Source organism: Marmota marmota, unplaced genomic scaffold, assembly GCF_001458135.2.
Source record: "Marmota marmota marmota unplaced genomic scaffold, marMar, whole genome shotgun sequence".
In the NCBI taxonomy this organism is placed as follows: Eukaryota; Metazoa; Chordata; class Mammalia; order Rodentia; family Sciuridae; genus Marmota; species Marmota marmota.
In genome coordinates, this window is record NW_025999999.1 from 1,733,238 (window position 1) to 1,757,757 (window position 24,520).

At 43.7% G+C, this 24,520-nt stretch overlaps 1 protein-coding gene and 1 long non-coding RNA gene across 3 annotated transcripts in view; one reads left to right on the forward strand and one right to left on the reverse strand.

Moving 5' to 3' along the window:
- The window catches only part of LOC125617962, a 31,640-nt gene that overhangs the window by 2,362 nt on the left and 4,758 nt on the right, over window positions 1-24,520 (forward strand). The window lies entirely within an intron of this gene.
- Window positions 18,884-24,520, reverse strand: part of Aldh18a1 (aldehyde dehydrogenase 18 family member A1) — a 40,707-nt gene continuing 35,070 nt past the window's right edge. For both annotated transcript variants that reach the window (XM_015494562.2, XM_015494561.2), the window contains exons 16-18: window positions 23,383-23,569; window positions 22,383-22,478; window positions 18,884-19,876 (exon numbers count right to left, since the gene is read on the reverse strand). In XM_015494562.2, the coding sequence (XP_015350048.1) occupies window positions 19,695-19,876; window positions 22,383-22,478; window positions 23,383-23,569 (465 nt within the window). In that variant the 3' untranslated portion in view covers window positions 18,884-19,694. The remainder of the gene's footprint in view (window positions 19,877-22,382; window positions 22,479-23,382; window positions 23,570-24,520) is intronic.

Below are 24,520 nucleotides of genomic sequence, written 5' to 3' on the forward strand. Positions count from 1 at the left end.
GGGGGGGGGGGGGGGGGGGGAAATTCCAATATCATGCTAAGCAAAGTAAGCCAGTCCCAAAAAACCAAAGGCCAAATGTTCTGATAAGTGGATGTTGATCCATAATTGCCGGGGCCGGTGGGGATGTGGAAAAATGGACAAACTTTTTTTTTTTTTGGGGGGGGAAGGAGGGGAGGGAGGGGACATGGGGAAAGATGGTGGAATGAGATGGATATCATTACCCTAGGTATATGTATGACTGCACATATGGTGCAATGCTACATTGTGTACAACCAGAAAAATCAAAAGTTGTGCTGCAATTGTGTACAATGAATCAAAATGCATCCTGCTGCCACCTATACCTAAATAAAATAAGTAAATTAATTAATTTTAAAAAATTCTAGAACCTCTGGTGCAGACTCCCTAAGAGCTGCTACAACTCCCTATGAACCAAGAAAGAGATAAGGGTGGTGAGAGATGGCCTTGCTTTGTAGCATCAAGTCATTGGTACCATAAAAAACTGGGATGCCTGTTCACGTGAGAACTGAGGGTCATGGATGTGTCTGCCCAGAGAATCTGGAAGGTGGGAAAATGAGAACTGAGCACTGCTGCTCTGGGGCTTGACAGCCTTGAGGGACTGAACTTTTTTCCAGTCAGTTGGAACGTGGGAAATGCTATGGCACTTCTGGTTGGAATCCAATTCAGCCATTCTCTATCTGACTTTGAGTGAATGGTTAAGCCATGATGGTTTCACCACCTAAAGGGGAATACAAGGGCATCACCTCAAAGAATTGTTGCAAAGTTAGATGAAATCATATATATGCAAAGTGCTAAACAAAATAGCTGGCACATAGAGTTTTGTAAATGTTAGCAACAAAAATGATAATAAAGCTTAGAATCTTTTTGTAGGTGTGTGAGTGTGGAATAGGAGATTGAATCCCGGGCTTTGCACATTCTAGGCAAGTGCTCGAACACTCAGACATATTCCCAGCTGTTTTTAAAAATTAGTTTAATTTTGAGATAAGGTATTGCTAAATTTCCCAGGCTGGCCTCAAACTTGAGATCCTTCTGCCTTAACCTCCCAAGTTGCTGAGATTATAGTCATGTTTCGCCATACCTGGCAGCATCTGTACCTTAAAAAAAAAAAAAAAAGCAAGGTAGGGATGAGTATGTAACTCAGTGGCAAAGCACTTTCCTAGCATTTGCAAAGCCCTGGGTCCAATTCCTAGCACCATGAGAACAAACAATTAAACAAAAACAAAAACAAGGTAATCAATCTCCAAGAGCATAAGATAGCCAAGCCAAGAAGTTCAGGATGATTCTTACACAAATACTTTTCACCTAGAGAAAGGCTTAGCATATTTCACAAAAAATGCTGGGTATAACCTGGATTCAGAAGAGTGGGGAAGCTGTAGGAGCAGGAAATGGAAATGCCTCATTAGGTAACTTAAAAGGAATTTGGGCAATTTTATTGATTTTTTGCAAGCTATCTGCCAATCTAGATGTATGTTTCCTGTGTTTGTGTTTGTTCTCATGTGTAACCATCTCTAGTTCTTGTGTTGGGTTGCAAAATCAGGCCACTACAAAAGGATTTTCAAATAGATACATGGCCTTTGAAGTCACTGAGTTCTACTTCTCACCCAATGAGGAGATTTTTATCCATTATAATCTCTGCTTGTTCTAATCTAATCCAGGAACCATCTTAGATTCCTCTCTTTCTTTCAGTCATCCCCAAGCAAACCTTGATTCTATCTTCAGAACACACCTTAGGTTGCTCTTACTGCCATCACCACTGGTATTCTCCTAGACAAGCCTCCTTCATCCTTCACCTAGTCTACTAGCCCCTAACACACCTAGGGCTCTTCTTCCCCAGGAACCAGGGTGCTGCCACATATACCTAAAAATGTAAATCAGATCATAACTCTCCCTGTCTTGGGCTAAGTTACCAGAAGCAGACCCTGACCAGAGGATTCCTAAGAGAGTGTTTTCCTTAAAAAAAGAAAAGAAAGAAAGAAAGCCCCAGGAGACATGGGGAAAGGAAAGTGGGGAGGCTGGTCAGGGAAGGAGAAGATACCATGCAAGGAAGAAGCCTGGAAGCCTGAATTTCAGGCATAATCTCAGCCTGGGCCAGTTTTCTCTAGGAAGCTGGAGGTTGCAAATTGTATCCAGAACCTTCTTCCTTCAAAAGACAAGGGGTTGGGCTTGTATAATCTCACTGGACAAGCTGAATCCTTAGCTAAGGAGGCTTTGGGAGGAGATTTCTATGTAGACAGGTAAAGAGCTTCAGTGGCTAAAGGGCTACCCTTGAAACAAGATCACTACCAGCACTCAGAAACAGGACTGTCACATCAAAACCACCAAGAGACCCAAGAGAACCTCAGTGGAACACCAACCAACATGGTCCACTCCAGTTCCTTCCCTCATTTCCTGCTTTAGTTCCTAGTTCATTTCCTTGATGACAAATGTCATGGATTATAAGTCACTTACAAAATCATTTATCTCTATGCATGTTTGTCTGTTTTCCCCCCAAAAAATGAAATTCTCCAGGGGGGTGGTGAGATGTTTATCTCAATGCTTTGTGTACTCTAGTCCCTAGAATAGAGATAACACATTGTGGATCCTCTACAAACATCTGTAAGGATGAAAAGATGAATGATGGAGTTTTGGATTGAATACTGTCAGTGATGGGGAGCTTCTCAAGCATGTAGCAGCTCATCCCATTTTTGGAAAGCCTTAGCTAAAAGTTTGTCCTAAACCAGAATTGTAATCCCCTGCCAAGACATTGGCTTCAGCTGCTCTCCCTGCTGGAATGAGTGGGAAGATGTTTTCTTCTTCCATGTCAGTCCCTTGGATATCCAGTATCACACCATTTTTCAGCAGGTCAATCAACCCCAGTTCCTCCAGCCTATCATAAAGGGAACTGGTAGTGTGTCAAACAGCTTTGGAATAGTCTCGGACAAGTGAATAAAATCTATGAGGAAAATGTTCTGACATGGATTTTAGGCTCATTGGAATCTGTAAATTTGGTAGTCTGACAAAATTCTTTTCACCAACACATGAGAGGCACAGCAATCCCTCTGACACCACCCTGAATACGCCCAACCTTGGAAGGTAAACTAGGTTGAATCTGATAAGAATCTGGAGGAATGAAACTGAAGACTACCAGTCAGAGCTCCAGAGCCAACAGACCTAGATTTGAATCCCAGCTCCACTTATTATTGGGTGACTAATCTGGGGCAAAATGCTGATTTCTCTAAACCCCAGCTTCTTGATCTGTACAATGGGGGAAATAAGAATGTCCACATTACAGAGTTACTGCAAAGGTTAAATTAAACAAAGAAATGATGTAAACCACTTTGCAGAGTTCCTAACACATCTTTAAGCACCCAGAGCTTCCCCAAACTTTATCCCTGATTGTCTTCCTTGTTCCCCTGGAAGCTACTTTTCTCAGTCAAATTGTAGTGTTAATCTAGCTGCAGCTCAGATACCTCCATGCTTCTTCAGTAATGATGAGGCTTTCTGGAGATTTCCTGCCTTTTATTTATTCCATTTTCTCATCTTCATTCTCTACCTTCAGAATTCTCCCTCTCTAGTCCACTCTGTGCTGCTCCCCTGTATAGTCACCACACCTCCATTCTCCCTTTCTCTTTTACTTGTCCTCACTCACTTCTTTCTTGCTTAATGTATGGCCATCTTTATTTGGAAACTCTAGTCAGTGAGAGTTTTTTAAAACATATTTCTTCCCTTCTGTCTTGCCTCCTACCTTGGCTTCAGATAGGTGAGAGGAAATGGTCAACGTGGTAACAGTAAAATCGGTAAATGCTAGTTCTCTTACGGCATAGGCATCGTAACCTACAGCCATTTTCCATTCTCCTTGCACAAACTAAGAAGTAAAAAAGAAGGTAAGAAGGGGAGCCATCATCAGTGAGGACAGAGGAGATTCACGAGAATGGGGATCATTTCCTCTGGCCTCCTATCTATTCTTCCTATTGTGTTTTAGTAAAGATCTTCACTGCAATGGAAGCTGTCTGTCCTGTTCCTGACTTTAATGGAAATTCCATTAATATTTTACCATTAATTATTTTTTTTTTTAGGTTTTGAGACAACAGCTCTCCAATTGGAGGGAGCTCTCTTCTACATCTAGCTGGCGGTGTGTGTGTGTGTGTGTGTGTGTGCGTGTGTGTGTGTGTGTGTGTGTGTTGTGTTTATTAGACTTGAGTTTCTAGGCAGGAGGCAGAGCACTGAAGATCAAGAAAACAGGATAATAAGTAGGCTGGCTTGGGCAGTATCCTGGAGTATCAGAAGACAGGATTGAGGCCACGTGGGCAGGCTGGGGGATGATGGAGCATCCTGACCAGAGAGACTTGTCATGGTGCTGATAGTTACTCTTCACACTTAGCTCTTAAACTGAGATATTGCAGTTCAGCTTTAGTGGACCCAAAAGTGTAGTCATGACAAAACTGAGCTCAGTTACAGTTCTTGTTTTTTCCTTTAGTTAATTTGCATAAGCAACTCTGAATTTTCAAGAAATTATTGGTAAAAATCGGAGCAGATAACTGAAACTTCATCCCCCTTTCATGTGAAAGCTTCTTTGGAGGTGAAGCCGATGCTGGTTTTCCATTCCAATCAGCTGTTGTGAAAGCCACTTCTTGTTCTTGCTGTGGGCAAATCAGGCCTCTTTTTTTCCTTGATGGAAATTCAGGAAGGAAACCAAATAATTCCCAACAGAGACAAGAGTGGACCACAGAACCATCCAAAAGGGCTTTTAAAGATTTAAATCTTGCATGTGAGACTGTTGGCAACTGTGGTTGGTTGTTTACACTGTCAGCTTGATAGGAGGCTGGGGGGGATGTGGTTCTACCATTTTGACAGAAAAATATCTTTGAGTCAGAAGAGGTTGTAAGAGAAACATTGATGAGGTGGACTTAACACCAGCAAAACTTCAGTGATTATGTTTGTGACAAGCATCTGAAACAAAGTACTGAATACTTATATATAGGCATTTTCCAATTAAAAAAAAAAAACCTATACCTGCTACAGGCTTGATGAAGAGAAGGAACATCCTGACATCAAAGCTACTGTGTTAGTTTTTTTGTTACTCAAATGCCAAGATAATCAACCTATAAAGAGAAAAGGTTTATGTTGGCTCACAGTTTGGGAGGTTTCAGTCCATGATGGGTTAAACCCACTGTTTTTGGGCCTCTGGTGGGGAGGAGAGGGGAGGGCAGTGCATCCTGCAGCAGGTACAGTAGGACCTCATGGCTGGGATGCAAAGGAAAAAGGCACTCTCCCAGGCCTAACCCCCCCCCCAATAGGCTCCACTTCTTAGAGTTCCTACCACCTCCCAGTGGTACCAAGCAGAGGACCAAAACTTTAACACATGGGTGGCCTTAGGGGGACATTCCAAATCAAACCATAGCAGTGTGGCATCTACTGATTGCTGTTCTATAATATGGGTATGTTTTGTTTAGTGTTGACCAAGATTGATGGCAAGTCAGCTCACCTGGCCCCTGATAATCAGCAGCTGGCTGCGCTTGACTTCTCTGTTCCACTCTTAACTGGAGAGGGGTAAGGAAAATAAGTGTTCGGCAGCCTATCCTAAAGGGAAAATTCAAAATGAACTGGTAGTGTGTCAGACAGCTTTGGAATAGTCTCAGACAAGTGAATAAAATCTATGAGGCAAAGTTGAAGGCCCTGGCACAGCTCAGCTTTGAAAAGAGAAAGTGAAGGCTAGGACAGTGACTGTTTCCTGTACAGTAAATGCGATTGTCTGCACATTCCAGAATCCTTTCTGTGCTCAGCCAGTGGTGGTGGACTGGAGAAGCTGTAGACAGCCTAATGAGAAAAGGGCTCCTGTTTCTTCTCCACCCACAGGTGTCTGAAGCAATCTCCCTGTCTAGTCTCCGTTTTCATCTCTGTAAAATTAAAAAGTTGGACCACTTTGGGAACTCCCTGCCAAGACTTCTTTTAAGGATACACAAAAGAAGAAGCATTTGGATTTTTCAAACTATCCCAAAGACATAGTGCTTTTAAATTATTACATAATAAATGCATTTATTTAGAGAACCGAGTCTTTTGAACATGGGGCTCAAGAGGAGAAAGAATAATAAAAGAGATGTTCAGTGATGAGAGTTTAGGAACAAGGCTAGTTACTCTAAAGCTGGGATAGTTTCTGCAGCTTCTTAGAGTTCTTAACCCCCAGTACCAAATATTTACAGACATAGAAAGAACATGCAATAAACTCTCATGGACCCATTGCCCAGCCCCAAGAATCATCTCTCACGGCCAATCTAGCTCTTCTCACCAACCAACACCTACACCTTCATTGGTAGCATTGTATTTCCACCAGGATATTAGCCACCATTGATGATCATTGTCTAGATCCAGTATTTCATTAAGAGTTGCCAAATGTTGTTTTAAAAAGGAAATTGCTAAATGTTGACAAGCTAACTTTATTTCCTTTTCATTTATTGGAAATGTTTCTATAAGGAAAAAAAGAATTCCCTCATCACCTGGTTTCTCTGATGGATAAAGATAGGCAGAATACATGCTGCTTCTTTCTCTTTATTTACAGTTTCAAAATAATATACTGATTCCCTGGCATCCTTCAAAATATGATACAGGAAGTTATTTATTTATTTTATTGTGATTACTTTTTTTTTTTTTTGAGGTGTTGGGGATTAAACCCAGGGCCTTGTCCACGCGAGGCAAGCGCTCTACCACTGAGCTACATCAAGAATCTGGAGGTGGGCTGGGGTCATAGCTCAGTGGTAGAGCGCTTCCCTAGCATGTGTGAGGCATTGGGTTTGATTCCCAGCCCTGCAGACAAATAAATAAAGGTCCACTAACAACTAAAAAATATTTTTAAAAAAATAACCTGAAGATTTTTGTTTTCTGTTTTCAATTTCGTTATGAACTCATGGGATTGAATGCATATAATGAGTTTGAGTTTAATGAGGTTCTAATCCTTATTGATTATCCCAGCACTGGCCAGAGGGACCTCAGATTTGTCTTATTCTTCTCCTGAGCCCTTTGACCCAACTCCAGTAGTGTTTGGCAGTTTCTTATGGTCAATGAACTCAACTTTTGAGATGATCTCTAAGGTCCTCCTTAGCACTGACCGAAGACCAGGAAATAGGAGTCCCTGCTCTTGGCCTCACACATTGTGCACAGTGAAACACAAGGTTTTCTTCTGTTTTTTGTTTGTTTGTTTTTTTGTTTATTTGGGTTTTTTCATTTTCTTGGTACTGGGGATTGAACCCAGGGATGCTTAACTACTGAGCCCCCCAGCCTGTTTTATTTTTTATTTTGAGACAGGGTCATGCTAAGTTGCTTAGGGCCTTGTTAAGTTGCTGAGGCTGGCTTTGAACTTAAGATCCTCCTGCTTCAGCTTCTTGAACTGCTGGGATTACAGGTGTGTACCACTGCACCTGGCTAGAGCTTTTTTTATTTTTGCAGTGTCAGGGAGGTACGATAAAGCTGTGAGAATAAGTCTGGAAGGTTCTATTGGCTATGTCCTATTCATATGGGAGAAACCAGCCTCTGGCAGGAGGAAACAGAGACCTCATATAAGAAGGAGAGGCACAGTGACATGGGGGATCCCAGAATCCCTCATTCCAGCCACTTGTTCTTGCTATGATTTGGTTATGTTAAGGCACACATCTCCTTTTCTTTTTTTCTTTTTGCAGTACCGGGAGTGGAACCCCTGATCACTCCACGACTGGGCTACATCCTCAGCTCTTTTTAAAAATTAGAGACAGGGTCGCAGTAAGTTGCCCAGGTCGGCCTCAAACTGGTTATTCTCCTGCCTCAGCCATGAGGCTGAGATTGTAGGCATGTGTCTGTGTCACCATGGCATACACATTCATTTCCCTTTTCCCCCCCCACTGACCTAGTGTTTCTCTCTCTCTCTCTCTCTCTCTCTCTCTATATATATATATATATATATATATATATATATATATATATATCCATTCAATCCATGTATGAAATGGNATATATATATACACACACATATATATATATATATATATATATATATATATTGCCCTTGGGTTTTATGATACAGCTCTGTGCCCATGTATACACTATCCTTTTCTTCTTAAGCAAGACGGAAGGGGTTTATGTTACCTGTAACTCAAAGAGTCTTAACTAAGACTGCTGCTTTCATGATGGGCGTGCCTAGAAGGACTTGGTAAAAGGCGCCTCCCTCACTGTGCAGAGGAAGAGAGAGGATGAGTGTGGTATTATTGAGGCCTCTGCTTTGGATCATGAATCCTCAACCCTGAGGAGAAACTGAAGCTTCTGGATATGGATGGATCAACCCAGGGTGGGAGGAACTTAAGATATGCCAAAGAAGACTTGAATCTTTCTGCCAAAGTCATTCAATTTATACTTTGACCAAACCAGGAGACTACATTCTCACTCCCAAACAATACCAAAAGGCAGCAGGGAATGGCACAGGGGAGAGTCCTGTGTTTGCAGGTAGCTCACAGTAAAGTTTCACCTGCTCCCCAGGCTCCCAGCTTGCAGATGAGCCTCAAGTTTACACCAGAGAGTATACAAGATCGCTATTTGGATACCACACACCACTTTGCCAGTTTCCGTCCTCTTCAATTATTTACCGCTTAATTGCCTGCATTGAAACAGAATCTGGAAACACAGAGTGATATGTGGGCTTATTTGCAAGCTACAGAAGAAGAACTCAAGTCCAATGAAATACCTGGAGCAGAAACATGTTATGGCTCTCTGGCATTCTCTTGCCTTGGGAAGGCGGTGAGCGCAGGGCTGGGAACCATCAGCACAGAGAGACAGAGTCACTCCTGGGCTGGAAGAGTCTTGCAACTCTCGGCCACAGTCTCTTTTCAGATCTGTCAGGACTTTCTCCTCAATGGTTATGTCACTGAGAGCCCTGCATCTTGGTTTCATCTGCAAAAGACAGATTGCAAAGGGGAATGGAAGGGAAAATAAGCTTCTCTTTAGATTTAAAAGATCACTATCATAAATTTTACTTTCACCATGTACTTAACATAGGAAGAAATATTAGTAGCTATGAAAATAAGAAAAACCTTTAAAAAATAATGAAGTAGAAAAATTAGGCAACTTAGAAAAGTATAATGGCAGAAATAAAACTTGTGCTCTTGCTGTTCAATAGGAATCACTCATAATATTTTTGAAATATTTTCTGCCAATCTTTTTCTATTCAACTGTATATAATTAGGAACTATTATATTGTTTTATAGCCTAATTTTTTCCTATTAAATATTTTGGAGTGAGCTTCTTCCACCATGTCAATAAATATTTTTCAAAAGAACATACATATATTTTTTTTTTTGGCATTGGCTGGAACCCAGGGTCTCATGCCTGTTAGGCAAGCCCTCTACTACTGAGCTACATCCCCAGGTCCCTGTCTTTTTAAAAAAAAATATTTTGAGATGGGGTCTCACTGCATTGCTCAGATTGGCCTCAAATTGTAATCCTCCTGCCTCAGATTCTGAATAGCTGGGATAATGAGCATGCACCACCACACCTGGCAAAAAACATTTTTTTATGGCTAATTATTTTCAGGTAGTTAACAATAAATATGTACATGTTTATAACTCAATGGTTTTAGTTTCATTTTACATTAAAATCTGGGGAGCCAGATGCAGTGGCGCTCGCCTGTAATCCCAGCAGCTCGGGAGGCTGAGGCAGGAGGATTGTGAGTTCAAAGCCAGCCTTAGCAACAATGAGGAGCTAAGCAACTCAGTGAGACCCTGTCTCTAAATCAAATACAAAATAGGGTTGAAGATGTGGCTCAGTGGTCAAGTGCCCCTGGGTTCAATCCCAGTACAAAAAAAAAAAAAAAATCTGGGGAGATAGGAAGGATGCTGCTAACAACACAAAGTCACATAGTGAGGACCAGGGAGAAACCTAGATCAGTTTTCTCTACCATGACAATTTCAGGCAGCACAATGACCCCACACTTACTGGGTGAGGTGAGAGTGAGGTGTATGAGATCACTCAGGTGAGGGTACAAGAGTGGGAAGCAGATCCTAGGGAATGTGTGACTCTAATCATTGAATTTCTTAGCACCTGCTGTTATGCTATCACAGTGTGTTAGGTCCTAGGAATCACAGACCAACTGCCACTTTTCCTATTTGTATTTCCTTCCAGTATTTTTTTCCTAAGCATAGATTTTCCCAATCACATAATTAAAATATATAATATGAATATTTTTTCATTTACACAAACTCAGTCTTTTTAAAATTTTTTTTAACTTTAGGTGGACACAATATCTTTATTTTATTTTAAATATTTTTATGAGGTGCTGAGGATTGAACTCAGTGCCTCATGTGTGCTAGGCGAGTGCTCTGCCACTTGAGTCACAACCCCAGCCCCCACAAACTCAGTCTTTAGGTTTGATTTGTATGAGCTTAGGACCAAGGAAAAGAAGTGTGTATCCACAGAAAATGAAGATTTATCCATTTACTAGTTAGGGCCCTATTTACAATGCCTTTGAAGTCAATGACTTTGAAATTTGCAAGGAAAATGGTCCACTTCTTACAAATGGATTTCAGGGTGAACTAGGAAGGAGGAGGCTGACATGCCATGTGGAAAAAGGACAGTGCCTCTTTTTGCCTCATAGGGAACTAGGGAGAGGGGACCAGAGGTAAGTAAAGGCATGTCGTGGAAAGTCAGAGAAGCCTCCACACCTGCTCATTATATCAAGTGTCTAGAGACTCTCTGAATAATTAAGGTGCAGTTGGCTCCCTCCAGGGGTAGGTGTGGAGGAGAGTTTCCAGACAGGCAGCTCCTCTTGCAAAACTGGAGCCAGACCAAGGATCTGATTACTTGAAAAGGGGTCCAGTTAGTAGCTATGGCAACGTCCTTCTTCAGCCTGATGACTTGCTTCTGGGCTAAAGTCTGAGAAGCTCCTACTATAGCCCTGTGGTGGTTAAGGGCTTTGAAACCAACTGTCCAGAATTTGAATCCAGATTCCGCCAACACTTCCTAACTGCGGGGTGCTGGGTGAGTCAGTCAGCCTCTCTGATCCTCAGTTTCTATATCTGTAAAATAGAGGCAACAATTTCCTCATCTGGATTATTGCAGCATCATATATAATGCTCTGACTATGATGTCTGATAATAGCATACATGTCTTAAGAGTGCTCTCATCTCATTTCCTAGGAAAAGATGTTTGGATTTTAAATAAAAAATCAATGTCCAAAATTAAGGAAAATCTATTCCTTGGAAGCATACACAATAGTGGCTAACAGGTTGCCCACAAACTGAAGATTATGCTGACTGCTTTACAGATAATGTCAAAAATCTCTTTGATGAATAAGTATTATCAAAGTTCAGAGAAGTTAAGATAATTTCCTTAGTTTCAATAGCAAGTATGTGTTGGAATCAAGGTCCAAATCCTAGTCCACCTGTGTTCTTATCCTCCTGGTAAATGGGTCTCTAGAAGTTATTTGACTGTGCTTACTTCACTACCAGGTGAGCAGTCTGAGGACAGGTGTAGGGTAGTTCCTGGGCCCCAGACTTCCTTAGGTCCATGGAGCCAGAGTGCCCTCTAGTGTTAGAAGGATCTTGGGGCAGTTGGGGTTGAGGCTCAGCGGTAGAGCACTTGCCTAGCATGTTTGAGGCCCTGGGTTCGATCCTCAGAACCACATAAAAACAAACAAACAAATAAAGGTATTGTGTCCAACTACAACTAAAAAATAAATATTAAAAAAAGAGAAGGGTCCTGGGGCCAGATGGAGTAAAAGGTGTGGTGCTTTCCTCTGAAGGTGTGGTGAAGCCTCCTTGCTCGCAGCAAGGGAAACACAGCTGCTAGTCTGGTACCTTTCTATTGGCTAAATGGTTTCTCTAGGAATGGGGGCCAAATAGGCAAGAAGGATTGCAAGTTAAGATGTGGAATCATCTGGGGTTGGAGCAGCAATCTCAGGTTAAGGTTTGAACCATAGGTTGGGGGGAATGTCTCATTCCCAACACCTGGCAGGTAGTGGGTGCTCACGGAACAATGAATGAAGCTTCATATCTCATTCTCACTTCAGTTAGAGTTCTGCTAATTTAAGTGAGGTGCCCTTGAAAACAGTTATAAAGTTATTCATTGATTTTTGCTAGAAGCACTAGTAGAAAAGACGTTGTAATATTTAACTCATCTTCCACTACAAGAGACTCCACAGGCACTTTTACAACTAGGTGAGAACAATGCCACTCCTCAGCTCTTAAGTAATGAGACATACAATCATTTTAGGCTGTCAGTCCCACACCGGTGTCTCTAATGATCCACCGATATCGGAGCAGGTCCCTCCATCTCCATCACTCTGACCAAGTGGTGTGTTCAGTAGGTACTCAATGAACACCTGTATGCACTTCTCTTCATCCAACAGGGAATACAAAGAAAGGCAGGCATAGCAGGTATGACTACCTGTGACTAACACTAGTGGCACTTCTTCCAAGAGCTATGTGTCCCATCTATTGCCTGATTCTTTCCTGATAGGAACCCTTAAGGTAGATATTAGCTATCTTTGCTCCAAAGAAGGATATGAAACTTATTTAGGTTAAAGTGATTGTGCTAAGTTCACACAAGTTACAGATGGCAACACATGTGGTACAATTCCCAAGTGCTCATTTTTTTCTACCATGTCACTCTAAGTTTTAGAATAACAGTGTTACCAGAAGGAGGCCTGAGGAGTTCCTGGAGAGGAAGGAGAACTCAACTCAGGTCTCAGGGTCCATATGTGATGAAAAAGAATTTCAGCACATGCATTTGGAAACTCAGAAAAACTTGTTTAGGAAAGAAAATACACATTCAAGGGAGGATTTGGGGTATCCAAAGAGAGAGAGACATTTTTTGGGTAAAGCAAGGAATATACAGTCAAGGGAGAATGCAGGCCATCTTGAGGGTGAGAGACACTTTGGGGGTTCTCAAGTTCTGTTTTGAAAGGAAACTTGGTGAGGGGTGGGCATAGGAAGGTAGATGAGGATGAGGTCAGTCTAGTCATTCTCAGGATCCTCCACTAAGTGGTCTCCATTATCTGACTGGTAGGTAACATTGGAAAGTCCCCCAAATTATAGATTCCTTAAAATATAGCATCTTGCTTTGCTCAACCTATCTATTGACTAGTGGGAATTAACAGTGACAAGATAAAAAAAACATAAGTAACTTATTTTAGGGTAACTCTAAGAGGAGTTAAAGACTTTCCAGAAATTTGGGAGTGACAAACCTAGAAATGTATGCAGAACTTTAAATTAAAATAACATTTCCTTGCCCTTTCTACCTTTGTGTGTGTGTGTGTGTGTGTGTGTGTGTGTGTGTGTGTTACAGGGGATTGAACTCATAGCCTTGGGATGCTAGGCAAGCATTATACTCCTGAGCTAGACCCCAAGTCTCCCTTTTTACCTATCTTCTATTTCTTCTATCTAACCTCAATAGGACTTACTTTCTAAAAAGCAAGGACCTCCAAGACAATTATTCCTGACTCAATCTGCTTTGACTGCCATAACAAAATACCATAGATTGGTTACATGTGCAACATAAATGAATTTCTCATGATCTGGACACTGGGAAGTTCAAGATCAAGGTGCCAGCCTCTATGATTCCTGTTGAGGTCTCACCTCCTGGCTTGCAGAAGGCAATCTTGTCTTTTTTTTGGTGGGGGAGGGTACCAGGTATTGAACCCAGGAGCACTCAACCACTGAGCCACATCCTCAGCCCTATTTTTAATTTTATGTAGAGGCAGGGTCTCATTAAGTTGCTTAGAGCCTTGCTGTTGCTGAGACTTGCTTTGAACTCTCGATCCTCCTTAGCCATTGTGCCTGGCATCTTGTCTTCTTGCTGTGTCCTCACATGGGACAGTGGGTGGGGGTAAATTCTGGTGTCTCATCTCATAAGAGCACTAATTTCTTCATGAGGGCCCCACCCTTGTGGCCACATCTGAACCTAATTACTTCCCAAATGTCCCATCTCCAAATATTATCACACTGGGACCTAGGGCTTCAACATATTAATTTTAGGGGAACATAACATTCAGTTCATAGCAACCCCCATCAAGCCATTGGTTTAAAGACAGGTGGCTTTTCTCACACTTTGGTGATTTTGCTTTCTCCAGTCTGATCTCTTGCTGAGCCTCAGGTTGTGCCCTGTCTTAGGACAGGTCTACAGCTTGCTCTCCTTTCCAGGCCTTCCCAGGAATTTTGCATTTTCTCTATCTCTTAGACAGCAATTCAGTTTGTTGCTACAAAATCTATATGACAAGACCCAGGCATAAACTCAAGGGAACAAAGCCGACTTCCAAGAAAATACACACTACAAAATCATCTCAGAGGTATCAATGGCAAGCACAGCTGGTGGTTCACCCAATGCTTATCCTCTCCTCTTCCTTATAAGAGGTTCCTGATTTTTGTTAGGGCAAGAATGTGCCCAGCTACAAAGCTATATTTTGCAGCCTCCTTTGCAGTAAGAGTTGCCCATATGGCCAATGAAACAGTTATTGATGAGATTTAAGTGGCAATCACTGGTTGGGGCTTCTGGAAAAACTCTTTAAATGGGAATGTGTTGGGCTGTGCCTACTTCTCACCTCAGCTCTTCTTCCTGCCTGGAACATGGACAGAGCACAGGTGCAGAGGAGCAGCCGATAATGTGCATTGAAGCGTGCATGGTAAGAATGTTAGGACCTAAAGTTAGAGATTCTGGGTTTCTATTCTCAATAGAGAGCTGCCTTGCCTTTTCATTATGAAAGAAAAATAAAACTCTCACATGACTTGCAGTGGTTGTAGTGGAGGGACAAACCACATAAGGGGCTTGTTAAAATTTTTGGTTCTTTGCCCCACCCTTAGAAATTTTGGCACAGCAGTTCTAGATCTGCAGTTTCACCTAGCTTGGATTTTCTGTGGCCTGCAGCTCAACTTGATGTTTCCATTTACTACAGCCATTGATTCAGGCCAGTTTAACAAGAGTGAAGCTTGGGGTTTTTGTTTGATGGTGGTGGGAAGAAGCAGTTTTCTGACCGCACCCATCACCTAAGCCACAATGTGAACAGGCTGATGCTGGCAGACAGGAGAGCTGTGGTTCTCAAAGGATGGACCCTGGAGCAATGGCAGTGACGGCAGCAGTACCTGGGAACTTATTAGATGTGAAGATTCTCAGCCCTATCCTAGAGAGGCTGAATCAGGAATCTGTTTTAATAAGCTCTGCAGGTGATTCTGATGATTCTGAAGTTACAGAGATCCACTTAGAGCCAGAGCCCCCAGGAAAGGATGTCTGAACTGTACTTCTGGACTTCCTGAGTTTGGGATACAAATTTTTATTTTCTGGTGCTGGGCTCAAACCCAGGGCTTGGCACATACTACTCAGCTACATCCTCACCCTCCCCCCTTTTGTTACCCAGGATTGAACCCAGGGGTGCTTAATCACTGGGTCACATCCCCAACTCTTTTAAATTTTTTGTTGTTGTTGTTGTTGTTGTTGTTGTTTTGAGACAGGGACTTGCTAAGTTGGTCAGATTGACCTGGAACTGACAATCCTGCTGCTGGGATGACAGGCATGTGCCACAGTGTCTGGCTCATCTTTGTTTTTGTTAAAACTAGTCTAAACTGGGGTTTCTGTTTCTTGGACGTGAAAAGATTCCCCACTGTTGCTGCTGTTGAGATCCTCTCTGTAACAGAGCAGAGAATACTACCCAGAAATATTTTGTTCCATGTACACTTGAGAGGCAGTTGAGTAATAACAAATAAACAACATTTCTCTCTGAGTCAAAAAGGAGACTTAACAGATTAAAAATCTTAGCCAGGCAAGATTTCCATATGATTTATCCAAATATACCAAACCTTTGTATTTGCTTGGAGATTTAAATGAATTTCCAACTCAGAAGAGCACGCCCATACTCTGCTCTAGTGCTCACATCTAAATCTGGACATTCACAATCTCTTGCTTTGCTCCCATCTGCTAAGTACAAGTAGCCCTGTTCCTCTTCAGCTACCCAAGGGTCACTTCTCTTCATTCAGGCAGTGGATGACAGTCATCTGGACTCACCGTCTCTTTCTCAGGCTCAAAATAAGGTCCCTGCTGCCTCACACCCTTCTCAATAGCAGCCACAACATACTCAGGTACTTCAGTGTGTGATTGGACTCCATGTTCTGCTCCTCACTGCTCATGTGAAGGGTGAGGCTGGCCTTCTGGTGACGAGATGAGCTGAGATGGGAAAAATCTGCTTCACAATTAACAGAAGAAACTTCTGGTTTCTGGTGGAGAACAGAACCAAGCACACAACTGGGCTCCAGAAGAATCAAAGCAAGTGACCATCTCTCTCTTACTGAGTACTTGCTTTGTGCCAGTGCTGTATCAAGTTTTTACTGTGCCAACTATGAAATAGAGGTTCTTACTATTTACATGAAGAAATGGAGACTTACAAAAGTAACTTGCTCAAAGTCACCCAGGTCATAAGTACCAGAGCAGGGACTTGAACCCAGGTGTGTATATATATACTATCCAGGGTGTTCTAAGATGGAAGGAATAAAAACCCAACTCAAATTTGTTTAAGCAAAAAAGGGAAATTATTGAATTGAGTTCAGGGGTGGATTTCAGGCACAGGTAGAGGCAAGTGAGCAAACTTTATACTCTCGCCCCCTTTCCTGTGTTGGATGTTTTTCCCTCCTAGTGCCAGGGATTGAACCAAGGACCTCATGCTTGCTAGGCAAGTGCTCTACCACTCACTACATCCCCAGCCATTTTATGTGCATGAGACAAGGTCTTGCTATATTGCCCAGCCTGGCCTTGTGTAATCCTCCTGTTTCAGTCCTCAGTAGCTATGATTATAGGCGTGACACCTGCTCCAGACTGTCTGGACACTTCTTATGTAGGCTCTCTCTACATGGCAAGAAGGATAGACATTATCAACTTTGGACCTCCTTGAGACTTAAAAGGTTTATGTTCCCAGGGGAAAAGAGTCCCCCCCGACTAATAACAGTAAAAATTCCATCAGCCTGTTGTTTGACCAAATTTTAATCATATGCCCAGCTCTGCAGTAACGGTAAGCAACAGAGTACTGACTCATCAGGCCCGAGTCATGTGCCCATCACTAAAAATGATGGAAGCCAGGTGTGGTAGCGAAGACCTGTAATCCCAGCAGTTTGGGAGGCTGAGAGGAAGGAGGATGGCAAGTTCAAGGCCAGTCCTAGAAATTTAGCAAGACCCTGTCTCAAAATAAAATATACAAAAAGGCTGGGGATATTTTTCAGTGGTTAGGGCCCCTGGATTCAATCCCTGGTACTCAAAGAATAATAATAAAATAAAAATGGTGGAAAGATCAGTATCCCTCCCTGGAGCCACACAGACTGGGCAGGTGTACTGCAAAATAGGAGATGGTTCCATAAAATAAGAGCTAAAGGGAGTCAACTCCTTGCTACTCATTGCCCTCTTTGTATAGGTCCATCCTGTGTCATTGAGTTACTTTTAGATTCAAGTAACAGAAAACCTAAACCCCAGAAAGTGACTTGAAGAATGAGAACATTAACCTTACATATCCCAGAGGATTTCCTCCCCTTGGTGGGTGAGGTGGGAGCTTCGGGATTGGTTGGTTCCACAGTATGTGTTGTCAGGAGTTGGTGGCCAGGACACGGAAGTAGTGGGGAGAATCAGGAGAGATCAGGGGTGGATTTCCCAGGCACAGGTGGAAGCAAGTGAGATGTCAGATTAAAAAGCCCCTCTTACAGGACAAGCCAGTAACCACTAGCAGACTGCCTGAGTGGGGGCACTCACAAGACCATGGTGGCCTCCTGGTCCCTCTTAGGGGTTGCTTCAGTTTTGGTAAAAAAGGGAGAATGCCGGTGGCCCATGGTCTCTGTAGAAATTGGCCAAGGGGTGAGGTTTCTGTCACTGTCAGGTAACTGTCTTATATGCCTTTTCTGGGCTAAAGCCCACTCTCATCCCATGAGAAACAGGCTCCAGTGCCAACACTACTGTTCAGGAGAGACCTTCCTGTTTACCCATGGCCTTCTGCCCTAAACTGGCATATTCGCTGCTCCCAGGCCTGCTAGTTCAACCCCCACCTCTGGACCTGCTTGCACCAGCCCGCTGCCTGGATGCCCTGCCCACTTGCTACTTCCAGGACTTCTTCAGAGCCCAGATTCTTCTCACTGGAGTCCTCCCCAAGGGCTCTCTTGAGCAGCATTCTATTTTAGACTCTGGGGCATCTGTTGTCTGCTTGGGAGCTGATTGTGGTATTTGCGATAGTTTCAGCAGGACTTTGTTTATTGCCTTTTCAGGCTAGCTATGCCAGAATTCCCCCTTCATGGGGCAGGGCAGGCAGGGTGACTTGCCAGACCATGTAAGGGTCTGAACGAGAGGTAGTCTGGAGCCAGCCTGGGAACATGTTCCACACGACACCGTAATTCTTATGCTCATAAAGCATCCTCAGAGGATAAGCAGTGGCCTGACAGCCAGTGCTTATTTCTTCAGGTTCCCAACCCCCTTGAGACAAGAAATCTTTCAAGTGCAGACTGCTGGGCACCAGGGACCCTAAGGACAGGAGGTAGAGGGAGGAATTAGAGTTGTTAGGTGACCTAGAGGCAGACAAACTTAGTGAACTAAGGATGTCAGCTGGGACCACGGCTGGCTGAGAGGCTGCCGTGGGATGTGACACAGTAAAAGCATGCCCATGCTGTACACAGCCACGGACTTCAGACCATCACCACCCAGCCTCTGAGCTCTTGAGGCTTGCTCTCTGCTTTCCTACCCTCTCTCCTGGGGGCTTGCCTGTGCAGCTGCCCTTGACACTGCCAAGACAGTTGGCCCGTCTCCTCAACCAACTTCCAGAGAACAGAGCATGCCTAAGAGCAGGGGCAAGAAGGTCACACGGGAGGAAAAGAGAAGAATACAGTGAGGACAAATAAGGGAGAAAATTTTAATCATGTACCCAGGCTTTTCGTAAGAACTTTATTTTTCAAAAAGAGGGAAGAATCCAAAGTATTAAAATAATCCTCTAATCTTTGTTTGGGGGCGAAGGACAGGATGACAAAATTAGTCATATAAAAATTTCAAGCATAACTGGTGCAGATACTCCTTCTGCTTGGTGGAAACATCCTGAAACTTGTATTTCCTGTCTGCCACTCAGGTTCCACTGTATCGCAGGCTCCATGCACCTCCAGTACAGGGACAGGCTGCAGGTGTCTGCAATGCTCACTTACCTATTCCACAAATGCACACAAAAGGCCAGTTTTCCCAGTCCATTTTAATCTTGTTTCTGATGAGAATGCTTTAAAGAAGAGCTGCCCCTTTTCTAAAATTCCAAGTCTTTCTTTTTGAAGATGACTATGTGTGGGAGAAATGCAAGGAAGTGTGGAAAGACGGATTAGGGATGATGGTGCTAGTACCAACCACATGCCGAGGGAGACCTTACCTCACTGAGGTGATAAAAAGCAACCAGGGTTTCTCCTTGCTGTTCACAGGGGGAAACTGCACCTCTGCTTCTATCACTGAAGGGAGCTGGACTAGGCAGAGCCAAGTCCTTATCTGTAGCAGTTATCTCCTTAGTGAAGGAGTGGGATGGAAACATGAACATTAGCCAAGACCGAGAGTCCCAACTGAGCCCAGAAGCATCTAGGTGCACTTTCCAATGGCAGACCTTTCTAGGGAATGGGAGACAGGATCCGGCTTCTCTGTAGAGATTCTTAAGGCTGGAGGAACTGTGACGACTTCTTGGACTGTTCCTGGTTTCCTGGATCTTTTCAGTTGGTGTTTCTCTGGGGAATAGGGAGGTTCTCGTGAAGATACTTCAAACTGCCATGCTCTGAGAAGTCTGAGACCACGTGGTCTTGCCCTCGAAGAAGCCACTTAGTAGTAAGGAGTCCTTCAAGGCCTACTGGTCCTCGGGCATGGATTCGTGACGTGCTGATTCCCACTTCAGCTCCTGCAAAAAAGCATGGATAAAGGAATGCCTTTTCCCAGCCTCTGCTTCCTGTCAACACCAGACCCACATTACTTAACTCTCCTCACCGGGCACCCTCCCTCTATCTGCCAACTCCTGACTCATCCTTCCCAGGCCAGCTGCAGTTCCACCACTCCATCAGAATGTTCTGTAGTCACCATGGATCACGGTGCACCCCCCCACTTCTTATGATACACCCTGAGTTCCTCTCTTGATCTCTATGGCATTTTGAACATTTAAAAGTATCTCCAATGTCAGTTTAGCATCTGAATTATCTACCTATCCATATTTGGGGATTTGGGCATGTTCTGAGTGTACAACAATGTTTAGTATGGAGGTTTCATCTCTCCAAATATTCTTTAAATCCTAAAAAGTAAGGGATAGGTTTTTAGTAGCTCTCCCATCTAACAGTACATTCATTAAACAGTTTCTGAGCACATAAAAAGTTATTGTTCATTTCCCTTCCTTCCTGTTCCTAACTTAGAGCAGGAGAACACCAGAGGTTTTCCTGGGTCTGGCTTGGTTTTCTACACTGTATTCAGTGGAGAAAGGGTTCCGTCATTCATTGCAACTTTACTGGCCATGTATTACGTACCAGACCTTGTGCTGGGCCCTGGGGATAAAGTGGTGAATAACAAATACAAGGTTCTGTTTTTGTGGAGTGGATGTTCTAGTGGGCAAGGCTGTCAAAGGGCAGCTCAGTAAATAATCTTACATGATGCTCAAGTGCAGCAAAGGGTGCCATGACAAAGACTTAATGGCAGGACTGGGGACATGCTGTATAGGGTGGTCAGGGAAAACCTCCACAGGGAGGTGCCTGAACCATGAAGAGCTGGATGGGGAGCAGCAGGTGAGAGGTGCTACAGGCAGAGAGAGGAGCAAGTGCAGAGACCTGAGGGGGTGTGCTTGGATGATGCAAAGAGAGTGGGTCAGGACTCAGGTTCTGGGCCTCTGGGCATGTTATCTAACTTGCCTCTCATGCTGCAGTTCTTTTTCATTTGGAAAAGCAGGAACATAACAGATACCCTTTTGCAGTTCTAAGTGAGATAAGGCCTGCAATACACTTAGCATGGTGCAGACCTGTAGTAAGCACTCAGTAAATAACTGTCACCGGCATTGAGGCACTTCACAGAAATTTAACTCAACTGGAGTTTGGAGTTCTACTCTTCTCCCACCCTGGATTTTACTTGAATGCTGGGGAACTCAGCCCTTAAGAGTATGCAGCTATTTCTTTGTCAAGAACATGGGGTACAAGTTCAGGGTAAGTGATGTGATAATTAAGTCAAAACCCCAACATGATAGAAATGGGAACTAAAAATAACGAATCTAATGACTAAAAATAACTAAGTAAAATTCCCTTTAATAACGTTTAACAATTCACTGAGAACTATTTTTCCAGGCAGGTCATTTATTTTAAAAGTTCAGGGGCATTAAAATGTTTGGGTTTTTAATTTTTTTGCCGGGGTGGGGTGGGATGGTGGTGCACTGGGGACTGAACCCAGGGGCACTTTACCACTGAGCTACATTCCCACTCCATTTTCACTTTTTATTTAGAGACAGATTCTTGCTAAGTTGCTTCAGGCCTTGCCAAATTGCTGAGCTGATCTTCAATTTATAACCCTCCTGCCTCAGCTTCCCAAGCTACTGGGATTATAGGCATGCACCAGGCAAAACATTTTAAATGGCTGAAATAATTCTCAAATATCCAGAAAATGTGTCATAAATGTCTCAGTGTAGTTCTGTATCATGGTGTTCCTGAAAACCAGAGACCATCCCAGTAACCCACACACTAGAGGACTGGAGAGTTTATAAATAATGGAACTAGAGAGAGGGTGTCTTTCTAAAGATTTTTATTTCAGATTCTGCTGAGGACTGAAGCCAGGGCCTGTGCATGCTAAGCATGTGCTTTACCACTAAGCCCTGACCTGTCTGGTTTTGATATTTGTTATTTGTGGACTGAATGAATGAGTGGGCCTGGTACTTAGGCTCAATGCAGGTACCAGCACCTTCTCTTGCCCTGTTTTGTGGTTCCTATTTCTTAGGCAATCTGGCTGTGTCACTCTGAAATGATAAGTCTGCTATGGGGTATTCTCGAGGGACCGTGGCATGCTCATCTACCATGGCCTATGCAAAGACAGGCTACGTCTGCCTGTACTGCAATGGAAGCACCAAGTTTTGGACTCACACATATTAAGGTCTAGATCTGAATATTAGCAAGTTTTTCTAATTTTTTGATTCTTGGTTTCCCCATTTATGAAAAAGAAATATAAGAACCTACCTTTTCTTAACATGTGAAATGCCAAAGCAGAAGATATTTATCAACTCAGGGTGGGTGGCCTGTATGATTCTCTTCACCTCACCACTAATCTGTCTCTATTGCTCATGATTGTGACAGTAAAGGGGACATGTCTCCCCCACCTCACCAGGATCTCTGGATCATACCGTGATTCACAAGTGACTCCTTTCTCCCCTGTCCTGTCTTTCTTACCTAGTCCAAAACGGTAGCCATCAGAGAAGCGGGTGCTGGCATTCCAGAACACACAGGCACTATCTACGTGCTGGAGGAAGAACTCTGCTGTGTTTTCTGCAGGGTAAACAAAGAGAAACTGAGTTAGGATGGCCCAAAGAGAACATCCCTAGTGACAGATCTGGGCAGGGTCTAGGTGTCCAGGTGTTTTCTTCACATATTGAACATGCAGGCTTGTGAAGGTTCTGAAGAGGACAATGGAAAGTCAGCACCATCAGCCAGTGTTGTGCAGACTGGGCTAAATCCAGATCTCCCAAGCAGCTCTGCCTCGGTGCTGCTATAGTCTGTCCCTATTCACAGGTTCCACAACCAGACTGCCTAGCTCTAACGTAAGTCTACACCCACTAGCTGCGTGACCTGGAACAGGTGTCTGAACAACTCTGCACCTGAATAAAAATGGAAAGACATCACCTGGCTCACAAGGTCTTGATATGATGAACTGAGTTTACACCTGCGCGCACTCATCCCAATGCCTAGCTGTCATTTCTGGCAGTGTGGTTATGATCCCCAATAAACTAGCTATGAATTGCTCAGGGAGTCATACAACTCCCTTCACCACTGGGCCTCCAGGCCCAGCACCTAGAAGTATTTCTCAATGTTATTTGTGGACTGAATGAATGAGTGGGCCCGGATTTCTTCTTCAGTTGCAAAATGGATTTCTCTTAACTACCTGGTAGGGTGGCTGCATGGATTTAACAACAATGCCTCTGATACAGGGTAAGCAGTCTTTAAACTGGAGCTGATCATCTCTGCCCTGCCCCCTGCCAACTGGGCCACTGTGACAAAGCAACAAGCTAACAGATGTGAAAGCACTCAGCGCACCCCAAATGCAGCCTGTGCAAGGATTATTATTAGTCTGTGGATTGTTTTCCTGTAGAGCCAGGGATGAGAGGAGCAGGACCACCTGGAGATCAAAGGGGATAAAGCAGACACCATATGCCTGAAGCACCCACACACTGACCATTCTCTGTGACGATGACATCCGTGTGGGAGCTGCCATACTTGTGGATGTGGTCAATGGCTTCCTGGACGCTGTCCACCACTTCAATGCACAATTCCAGGTCCCCATACTCTGTTCGAAGTGACTTCACTTCTGAAGGGCTAAAGGTCAGATAGGAGGCAAACTTGGGCCCTGCATGAATTTTCACCTGGAATAGAGCAAGTGCAGAGACTACAATGTAAAAACAATAAAAATTAGCAAGCAATAAGATCAAATAGCAGGATGAGTCTGTGCAACATCACAGAGCCTGGAAAATCACAGCCCAAGCAGCAATGGTGCCTGGAGGACAGAAATGGCTCTGCCTTCCCACCCTGCATGCTCTGCTTTCAGAAGGCCTGACTGGCCACTTGCCAGCAAAGGGCCCTTGAGAAAGGTTGGAGCAGGGATTTAAGTAGGGAACATTTAAGTGTTAAGAGTGTGCAAGGCACTGAATGGGTTATGGACACAAGCCCTTAACTTCTGACATTTTACTAAATTGAGCACTTAACTATAATAATCTTTCCCTGCAATGTGGGAACTAGGCCTGGAACTTGTATGGAGAGAGGGAGGCATCACATACACATTTCCACTCACTACACCCTGGAGAAGCCTGGGTGGGTGGCTTTGCTTTAGAGGTAAGCAGCACTCAGGTTCTGTTGGTACTGCAAACTATGGTTACCTGTTGTAATTCTTTCTTTTTTTTTTTTTTTGTGGTACCAGGGATTGAACTCAGGGGCACTCAACCACTGAGCCACATCCCCAGCCCTATTTTGTATTTTATTTAGAGACAGGGTCTCACTGAGTGGCTTAGCACCTAGCTCTTGCTGAGGCTGGCTTTGGACTTGTGATCCTCCTACCTCAGCCTCCCGAGCACCTGGGATTACAGACATGAGCCACTGTGCCCAGCTTCCCTATTGGATTTCTGACTGGGTCAGTCTCAGCCCCAGGTTCTGGCACTAATTCTGCTCTTGGTTAGTAAAATGTAAGGCTCCGAGGCTGGTCACTAAGGTCCCAGGACAAGTCTGATCCCACTTAGGCCTTGTTCTTGGAGACCACCTGGGACAGGGTACATACTCTGACTCTCCAGGGCCAGGCTCTTGCCTTGGCTCCTGTTATAATA